Below are 20,834 nucleotides of genomic sequence, written 5' to 3' on the forward strand. Positions count from 1 at the left end.
GTGATCGTGGCCTCTGGAGCAGGTGGGGCTGGGTCAGGCCTGCAGGCTTGTGTCCCTGTACCCGGGGGCTGTGTGCTGTGTGAACCCTGGCCTGGACGGGGTGAGGGGCTCCTCTGGGCCCTGCTCTGGTGGGGACAGAAGGAAGGAGAGCAGGGTTCCCCACAAAGACACGACCCGGGACGGGCCACTCATTTCCCTCCCCTGCCAGGCGGGCCCATGCGCTGTGCTCTGCAGGGCGGTTTTGAGACCCGCCGTGAGCTCTTGGGTCCGTGCGGCGCAGTCGGTGGCCCGGCAAGGCGGTTGCCCTCTCCACTGCTTTTCCTGCTGGTCAGGATGTCTGGAGCCCTCCCCAAAAGGGGGCACTTTATGGGCCAGAAGAGGAAACTCTGGGCCCAGAGCAGCCTGCACGGGTGCAGCCAGAGCCCGCAGCCCCTCCCTAAGCCTCAGGGAGACCCGGGGTCCCCCGCTCTGGCCTGCTGTGCTGGCTGAGCCGGAGAGTGATCTGTGGAGCAGCTCCGAAGTGGGCCCCGCTGCGCCAGAGAAACAGCCTCCCGGGCGGGGTGTCACCAGGTCGCCAGCTGGGGGCCTCCAGGCTCCACGGCTGGCAAAGCAGGCGGAGTTTCCGCGTTCGTTTTTTCTGCCTCAAACTTTTTATTTCATTGAAGCGATCTTGGTCCAAGAGGTTATGTAAGTTTTGGGTTACAATCCAGCAGCCGTACCTGCCGGCCGAGGTCCTGTCCCCCCCACCCCGTGTGTTCTCAAGAGCCAAGAGCGCGTTTTGTTTGTTTATCTCCCACTTCCGAGGGGGCGGGAGGCCCTTCCCGGCGCAGCCCAGCCCGGCGGTCCCCCGAGGCCTCATCTTCCGTTCGTGGCTGAGCAGCGCCCGCCGCGCCCACACGCCGCATCTTCTCATCGGCACCTGTCGGCGCCCCAGACCGTCTCGCTGGGCTCTGGAGAGCGGGGCTGCGGCCCGCGTGGGGTCAGTGCGCGCGCGCCTTTCCTTCGGGTCAACCCCAGAAGCAGGAGGCTGCCGCTGTGGCATTTCTAGTCTTAATTTTTTTCAGGAATTGCTGTGCTGTTTGGAAAGTTTCTGTTTTCTATTTAAAGAGGGAAATTTGCAGGAGTGGGAAGAAGCAAAGGCCACGGGCTAGGAGGGTTGTGTAACCAAGAAGATCAGCAGAGAGGAACTAAACGGGAGCAGCGCGCTCCGAGCGAGCGGGCCTGGCTGGCTGGCCCCGGCCGGCTGCTGCCACACGCCCTTTCCCAGCTGCCCACGGGCTCTCCGCAGGGCCCGGGCGCCGGGCGAGCGTGCAGGTCGGGGGTCAGAGCCCAGCTGGTGCCTTGGGACCTTGTGGCCCAAATATCTCCCTGAAAGGGGGCACCCCGCCGAGACCTTCCTTAGGAGGCCTGGGAATCTTCTAAAAAGCACCTGCAACTATCCATCCTTGAGGCCGCGCGTACTCAGCAAGGTCGTGACAGAGTTTGCAAACTTTCAGTTCTTTTTAAAGCCCCAGGCTCCAGCACCCTTGGTTTGTTGATTCTTAACGCCGAACTTTGAAAAATTTCAAGCAGGAAGCTGAGAAGATGGTGTGTGAGCCTTTGTGCCCATCCTGCTTCCTTTTGGGGGCCGCCTGGCCTCAGCCTGCAGATGGGGGACACCCGGGCCGGCCCCTCTGAGCTCAGCTCGCGGACGCTCTTGTCTCGGGGTCACTCCCTGACGGCTGAGGCTCCTGGTGCCGAGGGCTCCTCATCCCCCCAGAGGGACCGGGGCGGTAGGGAGGCCTGGGCTCCTCGCCTGCCCCTTTCTGGATCCCTGCTGCCCGGGTAGAAGATGGGGTGCCTGGCCTGATCACTTCAAGGCCCCTTTTAGGCCTGACTTGCTGAAGCCAAACTCGCCTCATCTTTGGGTGGGAGGAGGGGCCGGCCCGCCTGCCTGCGGCCTCCTGACCGCGGCTCTCTGCCGGCACCCCTGGGTGGCACAAGCTCACGCTTTGCCAGGGTGGGCAGCCCAGCCTCTCGCTGCGTCCGTGTGTTCCCTTGCTGGGCACAGCCTGTCTTGGCACCACCCTGATCCCCTTCTTTGGGGCCCACATGCAGAACCTCTTGGGGGCCACAGCCCGCAGGTGTTGGGGGCCGTGCTGGCAGGGGAACCCTCGGGCTGCAGCTCCTCCTCTGCCCTGGGGGCTGGTCAGCCCGGGAGGCCACACCGGGTCCACCATGAAGCTGTAGCCGGGTTCACACTTGGAAACTGGCTTGAACAGGCAGCCGTGGGAGGTGACGTGGCCCCGAGGGAAGCTTCCTGCCATGGAGGGACGCCCTCCTTGTGGTTCCAGGAGTCCTGGGCCTCCGTGTGTCCTGGACGCCTGCGAGGAGGCGCGTGGTCTCGGCCGGGGGCGCTTTCTGTGTGTCTTACAACTACAGCGCGGGCAGCAGGAGTCCGTGCTTACAGCTAGAGGTCGTCACAGATGTGGAAAGGGCGGAAGTTACGATTCATTCTAATTGTGAGTTCGGAACTTGGGGCGTCACTGTGAACGCTCTGTGACACTCCTGTGTGTTCTTGTCTGTGTGTGTATCCTTATCCCGACAGTCATGTATTTCTCTATGGAAAATGGATATAGAAACAGGCCTTAATATATCCGAGTGAGCCTGTAGAGACGTAGCTGTACAGTTCCGCGTTCATGCAGCCTGTGTGCATCTGTGAGCACACAACCTGCGAGCATGGCTAGATGTAGACACACGTACTCCTCAGGTTTTTTTTAAAGATTTATTTATGCATACAAGAACTGGGGTGTAGGCCAGAGGTGCCGGGGTGGGGGGTGGTGAGAAGATTCACCAGAGACAGAGTGGGGAGCAGAACAGGCAGACTGACTGAAATCCACTGCTGAGGGGAGCAGTGGGCGAGACAGGAGAGGTGGGTAGCTCCCTGTGGGTAGCTCCCTGGCCGATGGGGATCGAACTCGTGCTGCAGAGGCTGCGGACAGCTTCACAGTGCTACGCTTAACCCCTGCGCCGCCAAGGAGGCCCTCATGTGAGTGTGGCTAGATGCAGACATGCGCACTCCTCAGCGTTGCTCACTGCACAGTGCCGGGAAGCGAGTGTCTTCGCTTTGCCCTGGGCACAGCCGACACCTGCTCTTGTTCTCTGCTGAGAAGACTGAGCCTCTTCTGCGCAGAGGCTTATTTTCAGGGCAGGGAAGCTACTGGACGAGCCTGGAACACCTTGTCCCGTGAAGCAGGTCGTGCTCGAGGAGTGGCGGGGCTGCTGGAGGACCAGCCTTCGGCTCCACAGGTGCCCGGCCGGGGGCCATCAGGGCGGCAGCCACAACACCTGTGAGGGGCGGGGCAGGCCCTTGGGTGAAATAATCCCAGAATCCACACGGGCACCTGCCACCGAGGACGTGAACGGGGGAGAAAACCACCTCCTTGCAGCCGACTCAGGAGTGTGAGTGATGTCAGAAAGCCACCAATGGAGGCTACAGCGAGTGGGTAACAATTTAGTGAAGAAAACACGCGCGTTAATTATTAATTACGAAGGGAGAAACAGCAGCTAGACAACAGAGAGGGCTTGCAGGCACCTTCTCACGCCTGTCTGCCTGAGAGAGGGACACTGGCGTAGAATATTGGGGCAAAATGTGAACAAGTGTTGAATTGGGCTGACAGGGAGGTTTGGATTTTTATTATTTAACTTTCAACTTTCCTGCCACCTTTGACACTGAAGTTAAGAGGTTAAAAGAGGGGCCCCCCGAGGGCCTGGGGGTTCAGTCTCAGCACTGTCACTGCTAAGGCCTGAGTCCATCCTGGCCAGGGAGCTGACGCACAGGGCGCAGGAGACCTCTCCTGTCCACCCGCTGCTCCCCTCAGCAGTGGATTTCAGTGGACCCGCCTGTTCTGCTCCCCACTCTGTCTCTGGGGAATCCTCTCATCCCCCACACCTCTGGCCTGTGCCCCAGTTCTTCTAATAAACAAATGTTTAAAAAAAGAGGTTAAGATAACCTTTAAAGTGGTAGATGAACACGGGAGCACGCTCTCATAACTGCAGTGCGTGGGGTGTTTTTAACCATAATTCAGGGCTCATAAAAAAAAAAAAAAAACAGGCGCAAACGATTGATGCACTAAATACAAGAAGATAAAAAATTCCTGCAAGGCAAAAACATCATTAATAAAGCCCAGGACAGTGGCCAACTGTGAAAATATTTGCAGTTTATATACAAGCAAGGAGTGATTTTCTTCGCATGTTGAGCTTCCTAGAAATCTGGAAGGAAAGAAGTCCTGCAGGTCAATAAAACAATGGTCAACAGCATGAACATGCGTCAGGGAAAGGCAAGAAAGTAGCCCCTGGAGCCCCAGTCAGAGCTTTGGGCTGGCCCCGCGGTCCTCACCCTGCCACCACCCCGTGCCGAGCCGCCGGGCAGGGGCTGCTTCTTGGCTGCTGCTGCTCAGGCCCCGCTGCTGCGCGCCGCGGACGGGTGTCTGGTCCGCAGTCAGAGGCGTCGAGGTGCAGTTAACACAGAGAGAGGCGGCCCAGAGGCGGTTAGCTAGGACGTGGCGCTGCGGACCTCTGTCATCTGTAGGGCTGGCCTCTTGGGGATTGAGCCCCCGCTGGACCTGCTGGGCCCACACATTCGACTTATGAAGTGAATCACAAACTGCGAGTGATTTCAGGTCACAGCACAGAAACAGCAGAAGGGGGTATGAGGACAGGTCCGACCCGGGTCTTTCAAAATTGGAGACCTGTTCCTCAGACGTGTGTGCACTGGCCAGGGGCCTGTCCAGCGGTGACTGACTCTGGCCCTTCTCTCCGTTGGATGAGGCACCGAGGAGCACCAGGGCTGTGCCTCTGGAACGGACAGTCCCAATTCACCTAAGAGCAGAGCAGGACTGCTGGCCGCCAGGTGTGGCTGACGTGTCCCGGGCGAGGTTACTGACCCCCCAGAAGGGCATGGCTGTCTCAGGTTCCTGTGGCATTTTGACCACAGTGAAGCATGACCTCCTGCCATCTCTGCTGGGAACCTGCACACCCCAAGGCCCACATGGACCTCAGCATGGCCGTCCCTCAGGGGCACGGCAGCTGGGGCATGGCAGCTGGGGCGTCTTGCTTTGCTGTCTGCAAGTGCTCGTGCGCCTGTGAACAGTCAGCCTCTGTCTAAAGTCAGCTCAGCGAGTCGGATTCCCTGAAATGCAGCCGCACGACCCCTCCCACACGCCTCTCCTGTGCCCAGCACCAGCCCGCTCCAGAGTCTCCCTGTTACCTCCTGAAGTTACCTCTGTGGTCAGCCGGCCCAGCAGCTGCCGCCTGGCGTTTTGTCGCGGGGCCCAGCCCTCCCCAGTCTAGTGCCCGCAGCCCCCTCGGCCCCTCACTCAGGAGTGCTGTGCCCTCGCGCCCGGTCTTTGCCCCAGGCTGTGCCGAGCAGGACATCAGGTGGCTGGACCGGACGCTTGCGATGGCTCCACCGTGGGGGCAGGGTTGACCTCGGACAGCGGGAGCAGCGGCTGCACCGGTACCGCAGACTCCACTTCCTGAGGCCTGGAGGACTCCACGGGAAGGTGGGCACGGATGGAGCAGCGGGGCCGGGGCTTGTGCAGAGGGCGCGGAGCTTCAGCCTGTGCAGATGGAGCAGCACTGCTGGAGGTGGCGGAGGAGCCACGCGGCGTGGACAGGCTGGTCACCCGTGCTGCGTGGAGGGCGTTCAGGTGGCAGATTTCTCCGTATGCTCTGCTAGGACTGAAAAAAAATGTGAAAGCAAAGGGCACGACTCCCGGTCGCGTCTCCCTCCTACTCTAAGCCACGCGGCCCGTGTCGGCGTGAGCTGCCGGGAGTACGGACCCCACGCCACCGGGCTGCTGCCTGGTGAGCCGCCTCGCTTCCGCCTCGTGTCTGCCGGGGTCTAGGGGGGCAGATGAGTTTGTGGCCTCTTGAACAGCCAGAGACTGAGGCGCAGATGCTGAGGTGGCTGACCTGCTACCTGTCCTCCGGCCGGCGCCTCGCTGACTCTGGGGTGCTGTCAGCACCTCCCTGGCCCTCGAGTCCTGCATGGGCGCTCTGGGCAGCATGCACCTGCTCTCTCTGTGTTGCGCTCTGCGGTGGGGTTGGGGATGGGGTGGGGGTGTCTCGCCGTTGGAGAGCCGGGATGGCTCAGCAGCCGAGAGCGGGCTTCCGACCGACGGGGGGAGGGCTCCTCTCTCTTGTCCTGCCTCAGTCCGGTGGTGCCTGGGTCTTGCGGGCGGGGAGCTTTCGGCCTCGCTCTCCTCCCCACAGCAGCCTGGCGCTGCCTAGCTGGGGGCGCCCTGCCCTGGAGCTGCTGACCCCTGAAGGTTTGGGCTGATCCTGGCTCAGGAAGGGCTCCTGGCCCTCCCAGCACTTCTGCCTCCCCCAAGCCCCCCAGAATGGATATTTACCCTACCCCTGCGCCCTTGGCAGCTGCCACCGCTCCCCCAGGAGCCCAGGTTTTCTCCCCACCACCCCCATTAATGAGCTGCTGTTGTCTTGGAGCTTAGGATTTTGCTTCATAGTGGGTGGGGTGGGGTGGGGTGGGGTGGGGGCTGGGCTTGCCTGTCCTGTGGTGGGGGCCCCCTTTGCTGTCCTTCCCTCCAGAGTCCTCCAGGTGAGCACCCCAGGGTGGGGGGTGCACACCTGTCTGGGCTCCCAGGTCTTCACTCTCCTCAGAGGCCCTGCTGGGCCCATAGCATCCCCGGCGGGGCCTGTTGCTCCCTGGCCCTCTGGCTCTGTGGCTGCCCTTAACCTTAGCTCTGCCACGTTCAAGGACACTCACGACCTGACCCGAGTGGGCTTCCCTGGCTGTCGCCCAGGGCCAGACTCTCTCTCTCTGCTCTAAGCCCCACCGGCCCCATCTCTGTGAGCAAGCCAGGCCCATGTCAGCACGTCTCCTGAAACGCCATGTCCAGCCACAGAAGGACTCTGGAGTCCTTCTCTGTTTTCATACCTGGGCTGGGAACTGTGGGTGTGGACGCCGGGCGTCTAGGAGAGGTGACACCAGGTGCCAGCTGTCCAGCGCGGCGAGGTGGCTGGGGCTGCGCCTGTCCCCCTGGGGGGCTTGTCCCCAGCCTGGCCTTCTGAACAACGCCCATCAGAGTGGAGCACTAATGGCCACATTTTGCATCTTCCCAGACCCTGGAAGCGATCCTGAACTTCAAGTACTCAGGAGGCCCGGGCCACGTCGAGGGCTACTACCGGAGCCTGTCGCTGGGGCTGCACGTGGAGGCCGAGCCGTCCGTTGTCTTCACCCGCGTCAGCACTCTGCCGGCCACCAGGTGAGCGGCCCCTGCCCGAGCCCTGCTTTGCCCGATGGCGCCACCTCACCCTTGTGCTCCGCATTCACCGTGGCCCCCCCTCAGACCCTGCTGGTGGCCAAGTGGCTCTGCCTCCCTGGAATTTGGGTGGCCCCAGGGAGCAGGGGTGTGTGGCGGCATCTGCCGGAGGTTGTGAGCGGAGAGCACACTGTCATCAGGGCCTGAGTGTGGTGTCCCTGTGAGGCTGTGCCGCCCGCTTGCGTCCCCTATCCGGTCCTGGTCCAGGCTGGTCCTGCTGCCCCGAGCAGGGGCTTGAGGCTGGCCATGTGACTCGGGGCCTCCCACGGGGTCTGAGGTCTCCCTGTGTCCCTGTGGCATCCCTGTAAGACTCATGTGCAGTGCCTGACCATCCAGCATCTCAGCACCCCGTTTCTGGAGCACCCCCTGGCCTGGAGCAGTGGTTCCTTTCTGCCCGAGGAGCCCTGCTGTCTCCTACCTACGTCCCAGGCCTAGGCTTCTCCCAGGGACAGAGAAATTCAACAGTTTCTCTCTTTCAAACTCAGAAGTGGCTTCTCAAATGTCAGTAGATGACCATTTCTCACCTCAGACTAACTGGTGATGAACTGGGAGTCGGGGCTCTGGGGGTGCGGGGTGGAACCCTGGCCTGGATCCCTGCCCCTTAAGCAGCTGCTGGGCCCGGTGCACATCTGGATCGCCGACCGGTGGGGCCTCCCGTCTGTTGGGGCTACTCAGAGATGTTCACTCTTGCGGAGCTGGGGCTGCCGTGCAGCTTGAGCCCAGGAGAGCACCCCGTGCAGCCCCTCCTGGCCTCCCTGGAGGGCGCCAGGGCGCTGTCGCCACAGGAGGGTGGGCGTCAGACGCCCTTGGGAGAGAGAGCCACGAACACTTTGCCTTTCGGAGAAAGACGGTTTTCCTTCCCAGCCGGTGGAAAATTGTTTCAGTGGAAATGAACGGCCTGGCTGCTGCTGCTTAGCCTTCACCCAGCACATGTTCAGTGCAGAGCCCAGGTCTTTGCCTGCCAAGACCGGCCTCTGTTTTGATTTGTCTGCAGTGCCCGAGCTCTGGCCTGGGAAGCCTGAGCATTTGTGCCAGCAGAGCCGGGAGAGGGCCTGGGTCTTTCTGTGCGTGGACTGGGCCTGCCCGCCTACCCACCCACCTGCCTCTCTGGCTGCCGTGGCCATAGTCGGAGTCTGGGGAACAGCACAGGTTGTTGCTTCCTTGTTTTCCCCAGTCACTGTCTGGCTTCCCTGGCAGGGCCCTGCAGCTCCCAGTAACCTAAGACGAGGCGGTGCCGCCTCCGGACTGCAGGCACACCGGGGAACCCCACCCCCAGCTTCTGAGTCCCCAGCCTGGTGGCCTCAGGCACTCCCTTTGGAGCACGTTGCTTGTCCCTGCTCTTGGGGCCGAGATCATGCGTCTCTTAATGCCCTCTGTCCGTTCCTGCTAAGTCAGATTGCTCCCCAGTTCTGCGAACTGAGCCTCAGAAGTGCCTCCTGATGGCATTGCCAGCACTACCACCAGTCTTGGGTTCCCCAGGCATGCTCCTTCACCACCCCGAGACACAAGTGTCCCCAGGCCACTGTCTGGGTTCTTCCCAGGTGATCTAGCTCAAAGTCTCCCCATCCTGGGGGGCACCTTTATCCCTGGTGCCCTGGCAGGTCAGAAGAAAGGTCTGTTGGGCATGACGAGCCGCTGCATGTCCTGCGTGGTGGTCACGGCGTGGGAGCGCCAGCTCTGCGTCCTTGTGGGTGCCACCTGGACCTGGCGCCGAGCGCCTCCACGTGAGCATACACATACCATCGGGGAGCACATCTGTTTGTTGCTGGAGACGTCTGGCACGGTGCCAAGGAAAGTGCCGTGGTGTTTCTCCCCGCGGATGCTGGAGGACGGTGGAGTCGGTAGGCCCTGGGCTCCTGTTCCCTGGCTGGAGTCTGAGCGCTGGAGGCGTGCCCGGGTCCGGGCCTCGGAGCTGGTACACACAGCTCACTGTGGGGCCAAGTGAGGACGTAAGGACGATCGGGCGTGAAAAACCAAGACTGCATTTATTCAAGTGTCTTTTGTGTAAAAGTCGTGACTTTGAAAAAATATTTAAGCTCCGTTTCCCTTGGAGACCTGTACAAGTTGCATGGCCTGACCACAGCAAACTACAGGCATCTCGGGCGCTTGACTTCTGCGGTGGATTGAAGTGGACGTGCCAGGATGCCTTGTGAGCTCATTACGTCTCAACCTGCTCACAGGGGAAGACGTTTCGCTTAAAATCATCATCTGGGGCAGGCATTCCAGAGAGCCCATGTCAGCACACCCGCACAGGAAGCAGGCCCTGAGGGGCGCACACCCCTGGCCCCCGCCTGGCCCTGAGGCTGCTGTGCACGGACAGCTGGGCGCACGCGTGGCCATCGGTGCCCCGAGCAGGCCGGGAGGCTGAACACATGGAAGGTGGCTCTGCTGCTGATGCGAGCTAGGCCGTGTGCTCTGCTCTGGAGTCAGACTGCGAGGGGCATGAAGCTCCTGCCCCGGCCACCTGGGCTTCCCGGGTCTGGCCGTGGGCCGCTGTGCCTCCTCCTCAGTGAGCTTTCGGTGGTGCCGCTGGAGGCAGGGACACCTATGTGCAGGCCTGCCCTAGTCTAGGGGACCCTGGACCTCCAGAGCACCCTTTGAAGCCGGCTTTCCTCTCGGCCTGTGGACTGGCCTCCTGCGTCGCGCGTGAGGTGTCACTCGTGGCCTTTGGTGCCCTGACTTGTGCTTTCTGCCCCACTTGTACCGAGCCTGGCATCCTGCCCCTGCCTCCCGTCCCTCCCTGGAGACCGCTCAGCCCCGCCCCGCTCACCGGGTGGTGAAAGAATCAAACTAAACACGCAGGGGCAGCTTCTCCGAGCAGAGGGGTGCAGAAGCACCGTGCAGAGGTGCTTGTTACCGACTCCGTAGGGGGCCGTCACAGCTCTCAGCTGACGCCTATTTGGAAGATCAGTTGCTTTGGATTGGCTTTTTGCACCGAGCTGCGCTAATGTGGTTAGGGAGTGGAAATGGATTGGGCCCGCTGCCCTGCTGGACGCCGAGCCTCCTCCCTCCCAGCCTGGTGCGGAGAACCAGCAGAGGAGCAGAGGAGCAGAGGCCAGGAGAGAAGGCCAGGGAGCCCAGAAAGACTGAAGACTGGGCTGGGAGGCCTGCCAGGCCCCTGGCCCCCCGGACCCCTGCCTGCCGTGTACCTGGTCAATCCCAATAAAAGCCTGCAAAGCCACCGAGGGCTCCAGGACTCTCCACCTGTCTGCTCGATCACAGAGAACCCGCCCTGTGCCATCCGCCGCTACAGCCTGCCACGACCAGCCCGCCGGGCCGTCCCCCTGATTATTGGCGTGTGTGGATCCGCTCCCCCTGCCCAGGGGTCAGCGGTCAGGAGCCCATGTCCCGCCTTTGCTCACAGGCATTGGGGGCTTTTATGTCCTCCTGACGTGTCACTGAATTAGTAAGATCCGCACGTGTAAGAGGCCCATTTTCACATTGCCCTGTTATTAAATTTGCTGATGTTTGTTTGAAAACTATCAGTTTTCACGACTTAAGGGCCTTCTGTTAACAAGTGGCACACACTGCTTGGCGTGTTTGAAGTCTGAAGCCTCAACACCGAGCAGAGGGGCCCGCGCTGGCCTGGGACCGGCCTGCCGTGCGGGCACCGTGTGTCACGCCCACCGTGTGTCCCCAGACCCTGCCCTGGGCGGGTGTCCCAGCCCCCACCGGTGCTCAGCACAGGGGGGCCTGGTCGTGCACCCCTTCGTCACAGGCTCCTCATCTCTCTCCCGCTCGTCTCCCCAACACGTTCCAGGGCCCCGCTCGCCCCTCCCTTCCCATGGGACTGCCTGGCCAGAGGGCAGAGAGCGGGTGGGACTGTCCTGGGCCTCCGCTCCTGGGGCAGGGAGCGCTTCCCACCGGGTGCGCGTGGCTCCCTCCTGTTCCTGCCAGGAAGGGGGGACAGGAGACTCGGGGGTCCCGTCCCGTGCTCGGCGCCGCGCCTCCTGGGGGCAGGGGCGTCCTCAGCGCTGCGTGCGGGCCTGGAGGGCAGTGAAAACTCACCCCCACGGGAGGAACTTGGACTCTGGCCTCCTCCCCCAGCCCACCTTCCACGACTTGCTCCCGAGTCTCCGTAGCCGCCCGCGCTGGAGCCGTGATTTCTAGCTGCGCCGCGAGAGAGACCGCGGGTTCTTTGTGCTGCTCTGTCTTCTCCACAATTGAAATTCAACTTGAAAAAAAAAAAAAAAAAACCCACCAAAGCAATGCATGTCATTCATCTGCTTTAAACTCTAAAAATAGCTTCCCGTCAGCTTAGAATAGCTCTGAACCCTTTCACGCCCTTCCTCCAGCGGTGATTTTCTGCCTCTCCCCCCGCCCGCTCCGCCCTGATCCCCCGGCCTCGAGATCTGGCCATTAGCGCGTCTCCTCAGGAGCAGCCCCGAGACCATCACACGACAGCTTGGTCTCGTGGCTCAAGTCAAATGGTCTTCCTTGAGGCCCTCCTCTGCCCCGCCGAGGCCAGCTTCTATCCCTGCTCTGCTCTCAGGAGATGCGCTTCACTGTGGAAATACATCTGCATCACAGGTGCTGTTCTCTGCCTCACGTCCTGGCCCGCCGCACCCTGCAGCCATCGCTGTGGCAACGGGCTTATGCAGGGGTGACCTGGCAGCACCTCGCCTCAGCTGGCTGAGTGCCTCGGCATTTCTGGAAAATTCTAAATGCCTGCTCAGAGCTGCAGCCTGGGGCGGGCGTGAAGCATGAGAGCACTGACCCCATGGGGGAGGCTTGACCAGCGAGTCCAGCGCCTGGCAGAGAATCCCCCCTTGCCTCGGATGCCCAGTTCTGAGGCACAGTCCCCAGGACTCCTCGGGGGACCAGTGGGGGAGCCCACCACACGCAGGGTCCAGGGACAGCACCCCTCCTCCGCCCTGCTCTGCTCGCTCCCTCCTACCCCCACCCCTGCACCAGCTCTTCCCTCAGGCTCTGCTTTTGGGGGACCCCAGGCCAAGTCAGTATTCTAAGCCACCTGGGAGCACTTTATATAAAGCATGCCAGGTAGAAACAACAGGACGGGGCATAACCTACCCGCAGCACAGATTTCTCAACTTTGGACATTTCGCTAAGGCGTGTTTGCCCCGATTCTTCCAGTTGAAAGGATTGGAATGTGACAGTTCTCTGTGACACTGTCCCCTCCCTGCCACTCGCGCCCGGAGTGACCGCCACCTGCCAGTGGGCGTTCTAAGCGGTGTAGTGCACTCGGGGCTTTAAGCTTGAGACAACTGCGTGCCGTGCTGAATGCACCCGTGTCCCTGCTCACCCGACTCCACCAGCACGAGGCTCCCTGCCGAGGCCCGTCGGTCTCCTCAACTGCACACTCCTCGGGGCGGCTCCAGGGGTGGCCGTGCCAGCTGCGGGGTCCGCTCTGGCCGCCATGCACTCAGGTAAAAGCAGTTCTGTGGTTTTATAAATAATGCTGCAGTGAACACCTTAGAATCCGTCCTGTGCTGAACTCACAGGAGCCGATGGAGGCTCAAGCCTCAGGGCTGGGCTGTGGGTCAGAGAGGGGGACCGTGTTCTGTGCTCCCAAGCGGCGGGGCGCACATCCCCCACTTCTTGTTGATCTACATCTTAGCCAACACCTGGTGTCGGAGCCCTTGGCGCTGTTTCCAGGGGGAGGGGAGGGGGGAGGTGTGGGAAGCAGCATGTTTGGGTTTCTCTCCATTCCTTAACTCCCAGCAGCCCTTGTCTCCGCACGGACACCACCTGGCAGGGTTGAGGGGATAGTGTGGGTTTGAGGTGGATTTCCCTGGCAGTCAGTGATGTTAAGGCGCCTTTTCAAGTGCCTGTTGGCCATTTCATGTCTTCTTTTGAGAAATGTCTGTTCAAGGCCTTAGGCAGTAATTAATATTTTAACCAGGTTTTTTTTTTTTTTTGAGTTGTCAGAGTTCCTTAGACAGCGGTTAAGTCCCATCAGACGCGCGGCCTCCAAACACCCGCGGTGCTGACCGCCCTGTGCGCCGCTGCTTTCCTTTGCTGTGCTGGAGCCTTTCCGTTCAGGACAACGCCCTCGTCTGTTATTTTTCCAGCTGCCCGTGCTTGTGGGTTCCTCCAGAATCATTGCCCAAATGTCAAAGGCTTCCCGCCGCTTTTCTTCTAGTAGTTCTGCAGTTTCAAGCCTGCTGTCCGTGCCCTTAATCCATTTTACGGTAACTTTTTATAGATGAGGGAAGAGCAGCAGGTGCATTCTTCTGCATTTGAGGATCCAGTGGGTCACCCCGCTGCTGGAGAGAGTAGCCCGCCTCCCCCGTGTGCGCCTGGTCCCCTCTCTCAAGCCCACTTCACAGTGTGTGTGTCTCGTAGTGCGTGTGAGAAACCCTTCTCACTTTCAAAGTCGTCAGCTATCCACCTGCGTTTTCTTGTGGAGGATTTTAGGTGTTGCCTTTTATGTCTAGTTATTCAGTCTATTCGGAGTTTACTTTTGTTCATGGTGGAAGGGAGTGATAGCATTTCTGTCTGCATTAATTATTTGCGCCAACACTGTTCAGTGCACACTTCTCTCTAATCAGCACCACCATCGTGGCCACATGTCCAGCCCCCAAATGTCCAGACGTCTGTTCTGGGCTGTTCACTCATAACTTTATGGCAATTTTTGACATCGGCTTGGCAGACTCCCGCCCCCAAATCTTCCTCATCTTTGTTTTTCATGTTCGTAGCCCTCTGGTCTTACAAATAAATTTTTTGTTTGACCAAAACTAAAACTTTGTTGGGATTTTTTATTGAGTTGTATTGAGTTTACATAATACTGAGAAGAGGTGGCTCTTCAAAAATGTCATCTTCCCATCCTGGAACATAACTTTTGCATTTATTCATCTTCCTTAATATCATGCTATAAAACTTGAGCACTTTCTCCATAATTGTTTCCTCTATATCCATCGTGTTAGATTTATTCCTCGGTGCCTTGCTTTTGTAAATGTGTTTTCTTAAAAGCTGTATCTTGTGACCGACTGGGTTGGGTTGATGTGGAGGAGCAGCGCCGCCTTTGCGCGGCCTTACCCCTCTGTATTCAGCAACTTCACAGACCCGCTTTTCCTCATTATATAAAATTGTCAAAATAGTTTATTTAACATTTTCTCACCCCCCCATCTTTCTGTCCCTCCTCCCTCCTATCAGGGTGATGTCCATGAGAGCAGAGACTCTCTCTGTGTCGCTCACCCCCATGACCGAGCGCCTGCAGCGGTGCCTGGCATAGGGCAGGTGCCCGGTTGGTGTGTGCCTGGTTAGCTGAGCTAAGCCGTACTCAGGTGGGGTGGGTGCATTTTCGCCTCAAGGAGGCTCTGCACACCGTCCTCCCTGCCTGGAATGAACACCCCCCACCACCCGCAGCCTCGGCCCCTTCCCTAAACCACGATTCCCCAGATAATCATGCTGATTCCCAGAACGTTCCCCCCGCTGGGCCTCGGCCCTGCTCTCCCCACCGCGGAGGTGGCCCCTCCCAGCTGGCGCTCCTGGACCTGCCGGCACCTCAGGACTTGGAGCCAGGAACAAGCAAACCAAGGACCCGGCAAGAATCCAAAGCAAACTGTGTGTTCGCTAAGAGCATCAGTCTTTCAGCAAGTCGTCGCGTGAGGTGGCCGTGCCCAGCGGGGCGTCCCGGCGGGCAGGGCGTGAGGCTGCAGGCCCCGGGGACCGTGGCCCCCTGGTGCCCGGCCGTGGGCCCGGCTGCGTCCCGAGTGAAGACCGCGTGTTTGAACCTCCTCTGCTTGTAACCATCACTTGGGTTTTCCTCTGCGGATAATGACTTTCGCGTTTCCTTTTCTGATGACAGGTTTGCTGTGATGGAGGCTCTCACGACGCTTTGACAGGGGCGGATTAGGCATCCGCCCCGGGGAGCCCGCTTCTCTGTGCGCCGCCGAGTGAAGAGGCGCTTGTAGGCAGCTGTCAGCGTTAATGAATATTTTCCGAGTGCTAAACGTCAGGGGGGGGGGGGCACCCCCAGGGAGCCCAGACTTGGGCGGCGGCTGAGCACTGGGGGACGAGGAATAGGTTCCTTTGATGCGCCTACCCGAGGGGGAGGGTGGGTGGGTGCTGCACACGCGCCTCTGGCCTTTGGGGATGGCTGTGTTTGTGTACATGTGTGCACACACGTGCCAGCCCCCTGGCGAGTGATGGGACCCTGCACCCAGAGTCCTTCTCCGGGAGGATGGGACGGGCAGCACAGGGAGTATGGTTCTCCCCTCCTGAGCCTCGTCTCCCTGCCCACCCCAGCGGGGCTTGAAAGGCCTGGTGATGACGATCAGGGCGGGTGCCGCTGCCCTGGGCCTCCGCCCCTCCCTCAGAGCCCGCAGAGCCTGGCCTCACGCTGCAGGAAACACAGACTTCAGGCCCCCTGTGGAGGGCTGCGATTTGAAGTCACGCTGGGCTGTCAGTGGCCCAGGGGCCAGCCTGAGCCCCTTCCTCCTGCACTGGCATCTCCTGCTTCTGGGGGCGGATAGTGGTCCGGGCGGACCCATCCCTGCTCCCCTACCTGTTCTCCAGGTCAGGCCTGTGGCTGCGGTGAGCTGTGGCACCACAGCACCCGCTGGGACCCTGGGGCGGGGCACTGAGCTGGCTTTGGGCCCGTGCTGGGCTATGAGGGACCCACGCAGCGGCGTGAGGACGGGCAGTGTTGGCTGCATAGCTGGGGAGCCTGCTGGGCAGCGGGGGATGGTGGGGCTGCCTCGGTGGCTCACAGCTCATCCTCTCCCGACTCCTCCTGGCTCCCATGCTGCAGCCACTCTTGAGACGTGTGCTGGTCACCTCTGAGCGGCGGCTGTGCGCTTCCTGGCGTCCTGCTCATCTCCAGGGAGGGGCGGCGCGGCTGACACCTTCTCCCCTCCAGGCCTGTCGTCGTGGGACAGAAGGTCCCAGACCCTGTCCTCCTGGCTGAGCCGTGCTGCCCCCCCCGCCCACCCCCTTGGTCCTGCCCGAGGGTGCATCCTTGGGTGGTGACTGGGTGCTCCGAGGACCAGAGCACCAGCCCTTAAGTGGTACAGCCCGTGGGCAGTATGGGCTCACAGGGGCCTCCTGGGGTGCCCCGTGGCAGCGCCACCATGAGCTGGGGTCCTTCCTTTCTCCTCGTGTGGTAGGGAGAACCGGGGAGTGTTTCCACATGTGGGTCCCTCTCCCGGCAACACGCTTGCCCGTGACTGTTGCAGCCCCCACGGCTGTGCCTGACACCCCATGCTCTGCCTATAGAAACCCGGGAACTCTTGCCAGTGGCTCGTGACTCTTGGAATGGGGTGAGTGCCGTGCTCCTCACCCTTGTCAGCTGGCTGAGCCGCTCATGCTTGAGGCTAGGAGGGCTTGTGCCCCTGCTCCATCGCCGGCCTCCTTGGCTGGGGTGAGCTGACCTTCTTGTCTCTCCCGCAGCACCCGGCAGTGCCACCTGCTGCTGGACGTCTTCAACTCCACGGACCACGAGCTGGCGGTGACTGCCCGGAGTGATGAGGAGCTGATCCTGCACCCCAGCGAGTGCCAGCGGTAAGTGCCTACCCTGTGCCACCTTGCCGTCCTCAGCGTCCCCTGGGGAGGCCCTCACTGTGCCCCCAGACCTCGTCCCTGCCGAGGTGTCACAGCACAGTTCTAGGCTGTGCAAAAATCAGATGTGGTTTCAAATTGAAGCCAAGTGTAGGGTGAGGCAGAGCTGGGCGGGCGCATCTCGGGGCAGCCCACTGAGCCATGGGGACCCCTGGGCCGCCCTTTCACTGCGCAGCCCTCAAGGAACCTGCGCCTGGGGGTGCTGGGGGTTGATGTGGGGGCAGCAGAGCCCATGGAAAGCAAGGTGGGACAGCCTGGGCTTGGGAAGGGTGCAGTGTGGCCCAAGCCCAGGTCCCAGGCCTGGGGAGTGAAACTGATGGGGAGGCCAGGCTTGGGGGTGCCCCCAGGGGTGGAGCTTGGAGACCTTGGGAGAAGCCTCTGTGGTAGTGGCCCCTCCTGCCCTGTGGCCTCTCCCGGCCAGTCCTGGACTCCACGCCCAGCTTGGGTTCACGGTGCACCTGTGGCCCGGAAGGGGGGTTTCTAGGCGATGTCATGTTGTGCCCCTGTCTGGGCACTGTGGGGGCGCCCCTTCCAGTCCGTTGTGCTTCACTGTGGGTCAGTGCTGCAGCGGCAGGGATGCCAACTCGGGGGGCGCTGTAGCCAGCGAGGGACGTGGGCAGCAGCCGTGGCTCCCGCCGGCTCTGGGCGCCGTGATGGAGCAACAGGGGTGGGTGGAGGCTGTGGGGCGCACTAGGAGGTGAAGCAGGTCTAGGAGGCTGCCGTGGCAGCGTCTCCCATCGAGGGTGTTTGCTGGAAATCCTCTCGAGTTCGTTGAAAATTTTTCATAGAATAAAGTTGAAAAAAATAAGCTGATGAAAAAAATAGCTAAGCCTCCCCCCTCCCTGCCCTCCCCCGGCCCCCCCCCCCCCAGGAACGGTCCCAGGCGCCTCCGGCGTTGTTCACACGCACACCGTGTCTTACTCCTTGTGTGGTGTTTATTTACATCCACGGCCATTATTTTTCGAGTTGTTTTTTGAAATAACATAGCCGGCTCCTCCTCACGTGTGTCTTTTTATAACCGTCTTCAGGGCTAAAGATAAGCTCCGCGCTTTCTTCTCGGTGCTGCTTATATTGCAGGGCTTGACGGCCCCACTTACCCCTCTCCACGCTGCTCCTCCGCGGCGGTCGGTTACCTGGCTGTGTTAATGACGCCCTTGCGGAGTCTGGCCTTGGAGCCCCGAGGGACCCGTGGGGGCTGGTCCTGGCTCCTGCAGGCCCCGTGGCCTGGGGCACGGACGCCTTTCTCTGAGCAGAGCGCAGACACTCACCAGATCTCCTTGTCCCGGCCCCTGCAGAGGGCCAGCCCTGGGGTGGGGGCGGGCATGGGGTGGTGTCCCTGGGCAGAGGGACAGGTCTCCCCAGGTGCCTCCTGGGGTCTAAGCTCTGGCAGCTTCCTGGCCAGGGCGAGTCCCCGGAGTCGTGTCCGTCTCACCTTTCTCTGCCCTTGTCTTTCTTGTCTCGATGTTTTGCTGTAGCCTGAGATCCCAAAGGATAAATAAACATGAGTCTGGTCTTCCTGTGACACCAGGAGAGAGCGAGTTTTGGAAAAAAGTCTCAATTGCCAGCTTGTTGTGAACCCGGCTCATGCTCAGCAGCGAGGCTGAGCAACGTTCCCAGCCCCGTCGGCAAATGATCCCAGTCTAGCCCTGTGTCTCAGGCTGCCTCCTTGCTCAGCTTAAGTTGCTTAAATTCTCATTTCTCAGTGCTCCTAACTCACGCATTCTTTATTCATTCATAAAATATTCATTCAGCAGATATTGATACCTGGAGAGCTTGCTGTGTCCCCTGAGGGAGGCTCCAGGGGGGCTCAGGGGCGTGGACGAGGGCCTCTCCTGGGTGGGTGGGCGGTGGCAGCTGAGTGGCGAGTGTCCTGCAGCTGGGGCGGCCCTGCCCCTCCTGTCCCCAGGTGGGGGGCCAGTGACCCGCCATCCTGCAGCCCCCTGGTGGCTCTCTCGGAGCCTAATGTAGTGGGTACACAGGGCGCCTTTCCAGACCCGCCTCTTCCGCTCGGTCCAGCACCTGGAGAGCCCCCGTGTCTTTGGGGGTGGGAGCCCCTTGTCATTCTGAGTAATGTTCCAGAGACTGGGGCATGGGCTTGTTTTTCCCGGCACCTGCTGAGGTGCAGCCTGGGGGCTTCCGCGTTCTGCTGTTAGAATTCTCTCCTTGTTCAGGTTGTCGCGTGGACTTAAGTTTTCAGCTCCTTTCGGTAAACACCGAGCAGTGCCGTGGCTGGATTGCGGGTCAGGAGGGTGCGTACGTCGTAAGAATCCCTGTGTGTGTTGAAAGCACAGCCCTGTGCACCCTGCTTTGTGCTTTCAGCAGACGCTTCCAGTTGTTCCGTAGGAGAAAAAGGCAAATGAAAATGCCAAGACAACTCGACACGGTGCTGTCAGGGCCGGGCCCCGCTGTCGAGACCTGCCGCCTCTTTCTGGCGCTCTCGCCTGCCCGGGCGGCCTGATGCCTTCTTCAGCCTTGAAGACCCAAATCATCCCCCAGGAACCCTCTGGGCTCCCCTCATGACCTAGAAATGCGGAGGTTAGGACTGGGCGCAGGCGCGGTCTCTCGTGTCCAGCTCCCTGTGGCCAGAGGCCCTTGTCTCACCTGCCCGTGGACCATACCCTTAAATGTGAAGTTCTGTATTCTTTAAACAGTGGGGCCACTGTTTCCCCGTGTCCACCTTCCCAGCCCCCGGAGGCAGTGGGGTCTGGAGGGGGCACTTGGTTGGAGAAGGTGCCCAGCACTGTGGCAGCAGGAGACAGTGGGTGGCAGCGGCAGTGGGTGGCAGTGCCAGTGGGTGGCAGTGGGTGGCAGCGGGTGGTAGCAGTACTCGACCCGTCACGGTTGCCGCTCTGCGTGCTGCCGACCGGTGGTGGTCCGCTGGGCCCCTCCTCTGTGGGGAGGCAACCGTGGGCGGCGGGCTGCGTCCGTGTGCCTCACTCTTGTGCTCTGCCGGCTCGCCTCCTGCGTGCTGCTGGACGCCGCCGGTGTCCACTGGCTGCTCACAGGCTCCTGTTGGGGCGCCGCCCCCTCCCTCCCTTCCCTCTGTGTCCCTGTGTGGCCTCTGCTGGCCCCATCCCTGCTGCTGGGCCCGGCCCCGGCGCTGCTCTGCCTCCTCCAGCCGCCCAGGAATGGGCTTTCTCGCCCTCTCTGAAACAGCCCATTAGCCCTCCCAAAATAGCACGTCCCTTTTTGAAAATAAGAAAACATACGCGGAAAATGATGTTCTAATTTAGGCTTAGCCCCACCCCCGGGATAATGCGCTACCTCCACGCGGCCCGTCTCCGCGTCTCGGCCACTTTACACGAAATTGGGATTGTCTGGGCGCCCGCCTTCCCCCACCGTAATGGCCGTGTATGTCCGTCAGGAGCACGCGTCCATGGCCTCACCCGTCAGGAGCATGGCCTGCTGCGGCAGTGACCCGGCCCTGCAGCGCCATCCCCAGAACCCCTGAGCCACCCCCAAGCGGCCCACGCAGGGGTCACTCGGCCGCATGCCAGACGCCCTGGCTTCCTCATTGGCCTGGGGGCTCCTCTCCTCCTTTGGGGCACTGAGTTCAGCCCAGGGCCGCACCCCAGCTCTGTCCCGGCATCGTCATGCCTTTGCAGGGACAGGTCTGCCTCTCCACTCGCCCCCTCTCCCCAGGGCCGCCCCCGCCCGGGTCCTGGACAGCAGGGACCCAGCTGCCCTGCCAGCCACGCAGGCCGGCAGCCGGCGCACAGAGCCGTTCGTCGGTGGGCGAGCAGCCGCAGGCCCCCGCTTTTCTTTTTCAATTGCGCTTGTTCTCAGAAATGAACTCTGCTCCGCGTAACCTCTCTGTAGGCCCGTGACCGTGTCAGCAGAGGATGGAGACGTGGATAGAAGCCGATCATCTCATGAAGTCCTGGCCCTGGCCATCCTCGCCTGGCCCACTGCCCGCCTGCCGCGGGCCCTGTGCTCTCTGGTGGGTGGGAGGCACCCCCTCCCCACACCGGCTGGCCCGCCGGGGGT

The 20,834-nt window shown here is 61.1% G+C and overlaps 1 protein-coding gene across 2 annotated transcripts in view; it reads left to right on the forward strand.

Annotated features, from left to right (window-relative positions):
- TRAPPC9 (trafficking protein particle complex subunit 9) overlaps positions 1-20,834 on the forward strand; it is a 204,773-nt gene that overhangs the window by 131,195 nt on the left and 52,744 nt on the right. For both annotated transcript variants that reach the window (XM_054691956.1, XM_054691955.1), the window contains 2 exons: positions 7,126-7,268; positions 16,680-16,790. In XM_054691956.1, the coding sequence (XP_054547931.1) occupies positions 7,126-7,268; positions 16,680-16,790 (254 nt within the window). The remainder of the gene's footprint in view (positions 1-7,125; positions 7,269-16,679; positions 16,791-20,834) is intronic.

This window comes from Talpa occidentalis, unplaced genomic scaffold (assembly GCF_014898055.3).
Source record: "Talpa occidentalis isolate TD23 unplaced genomic scaffold, MPIMG_talOcc4v2.1, whole genome shotgun sequence".
Taxonomy (NCBI): Eukaryota; Metazoa; Chordata; class Mammalia; order Eulipotyphla; family Talpidae; genus Talpa; species Talpa occidentalis.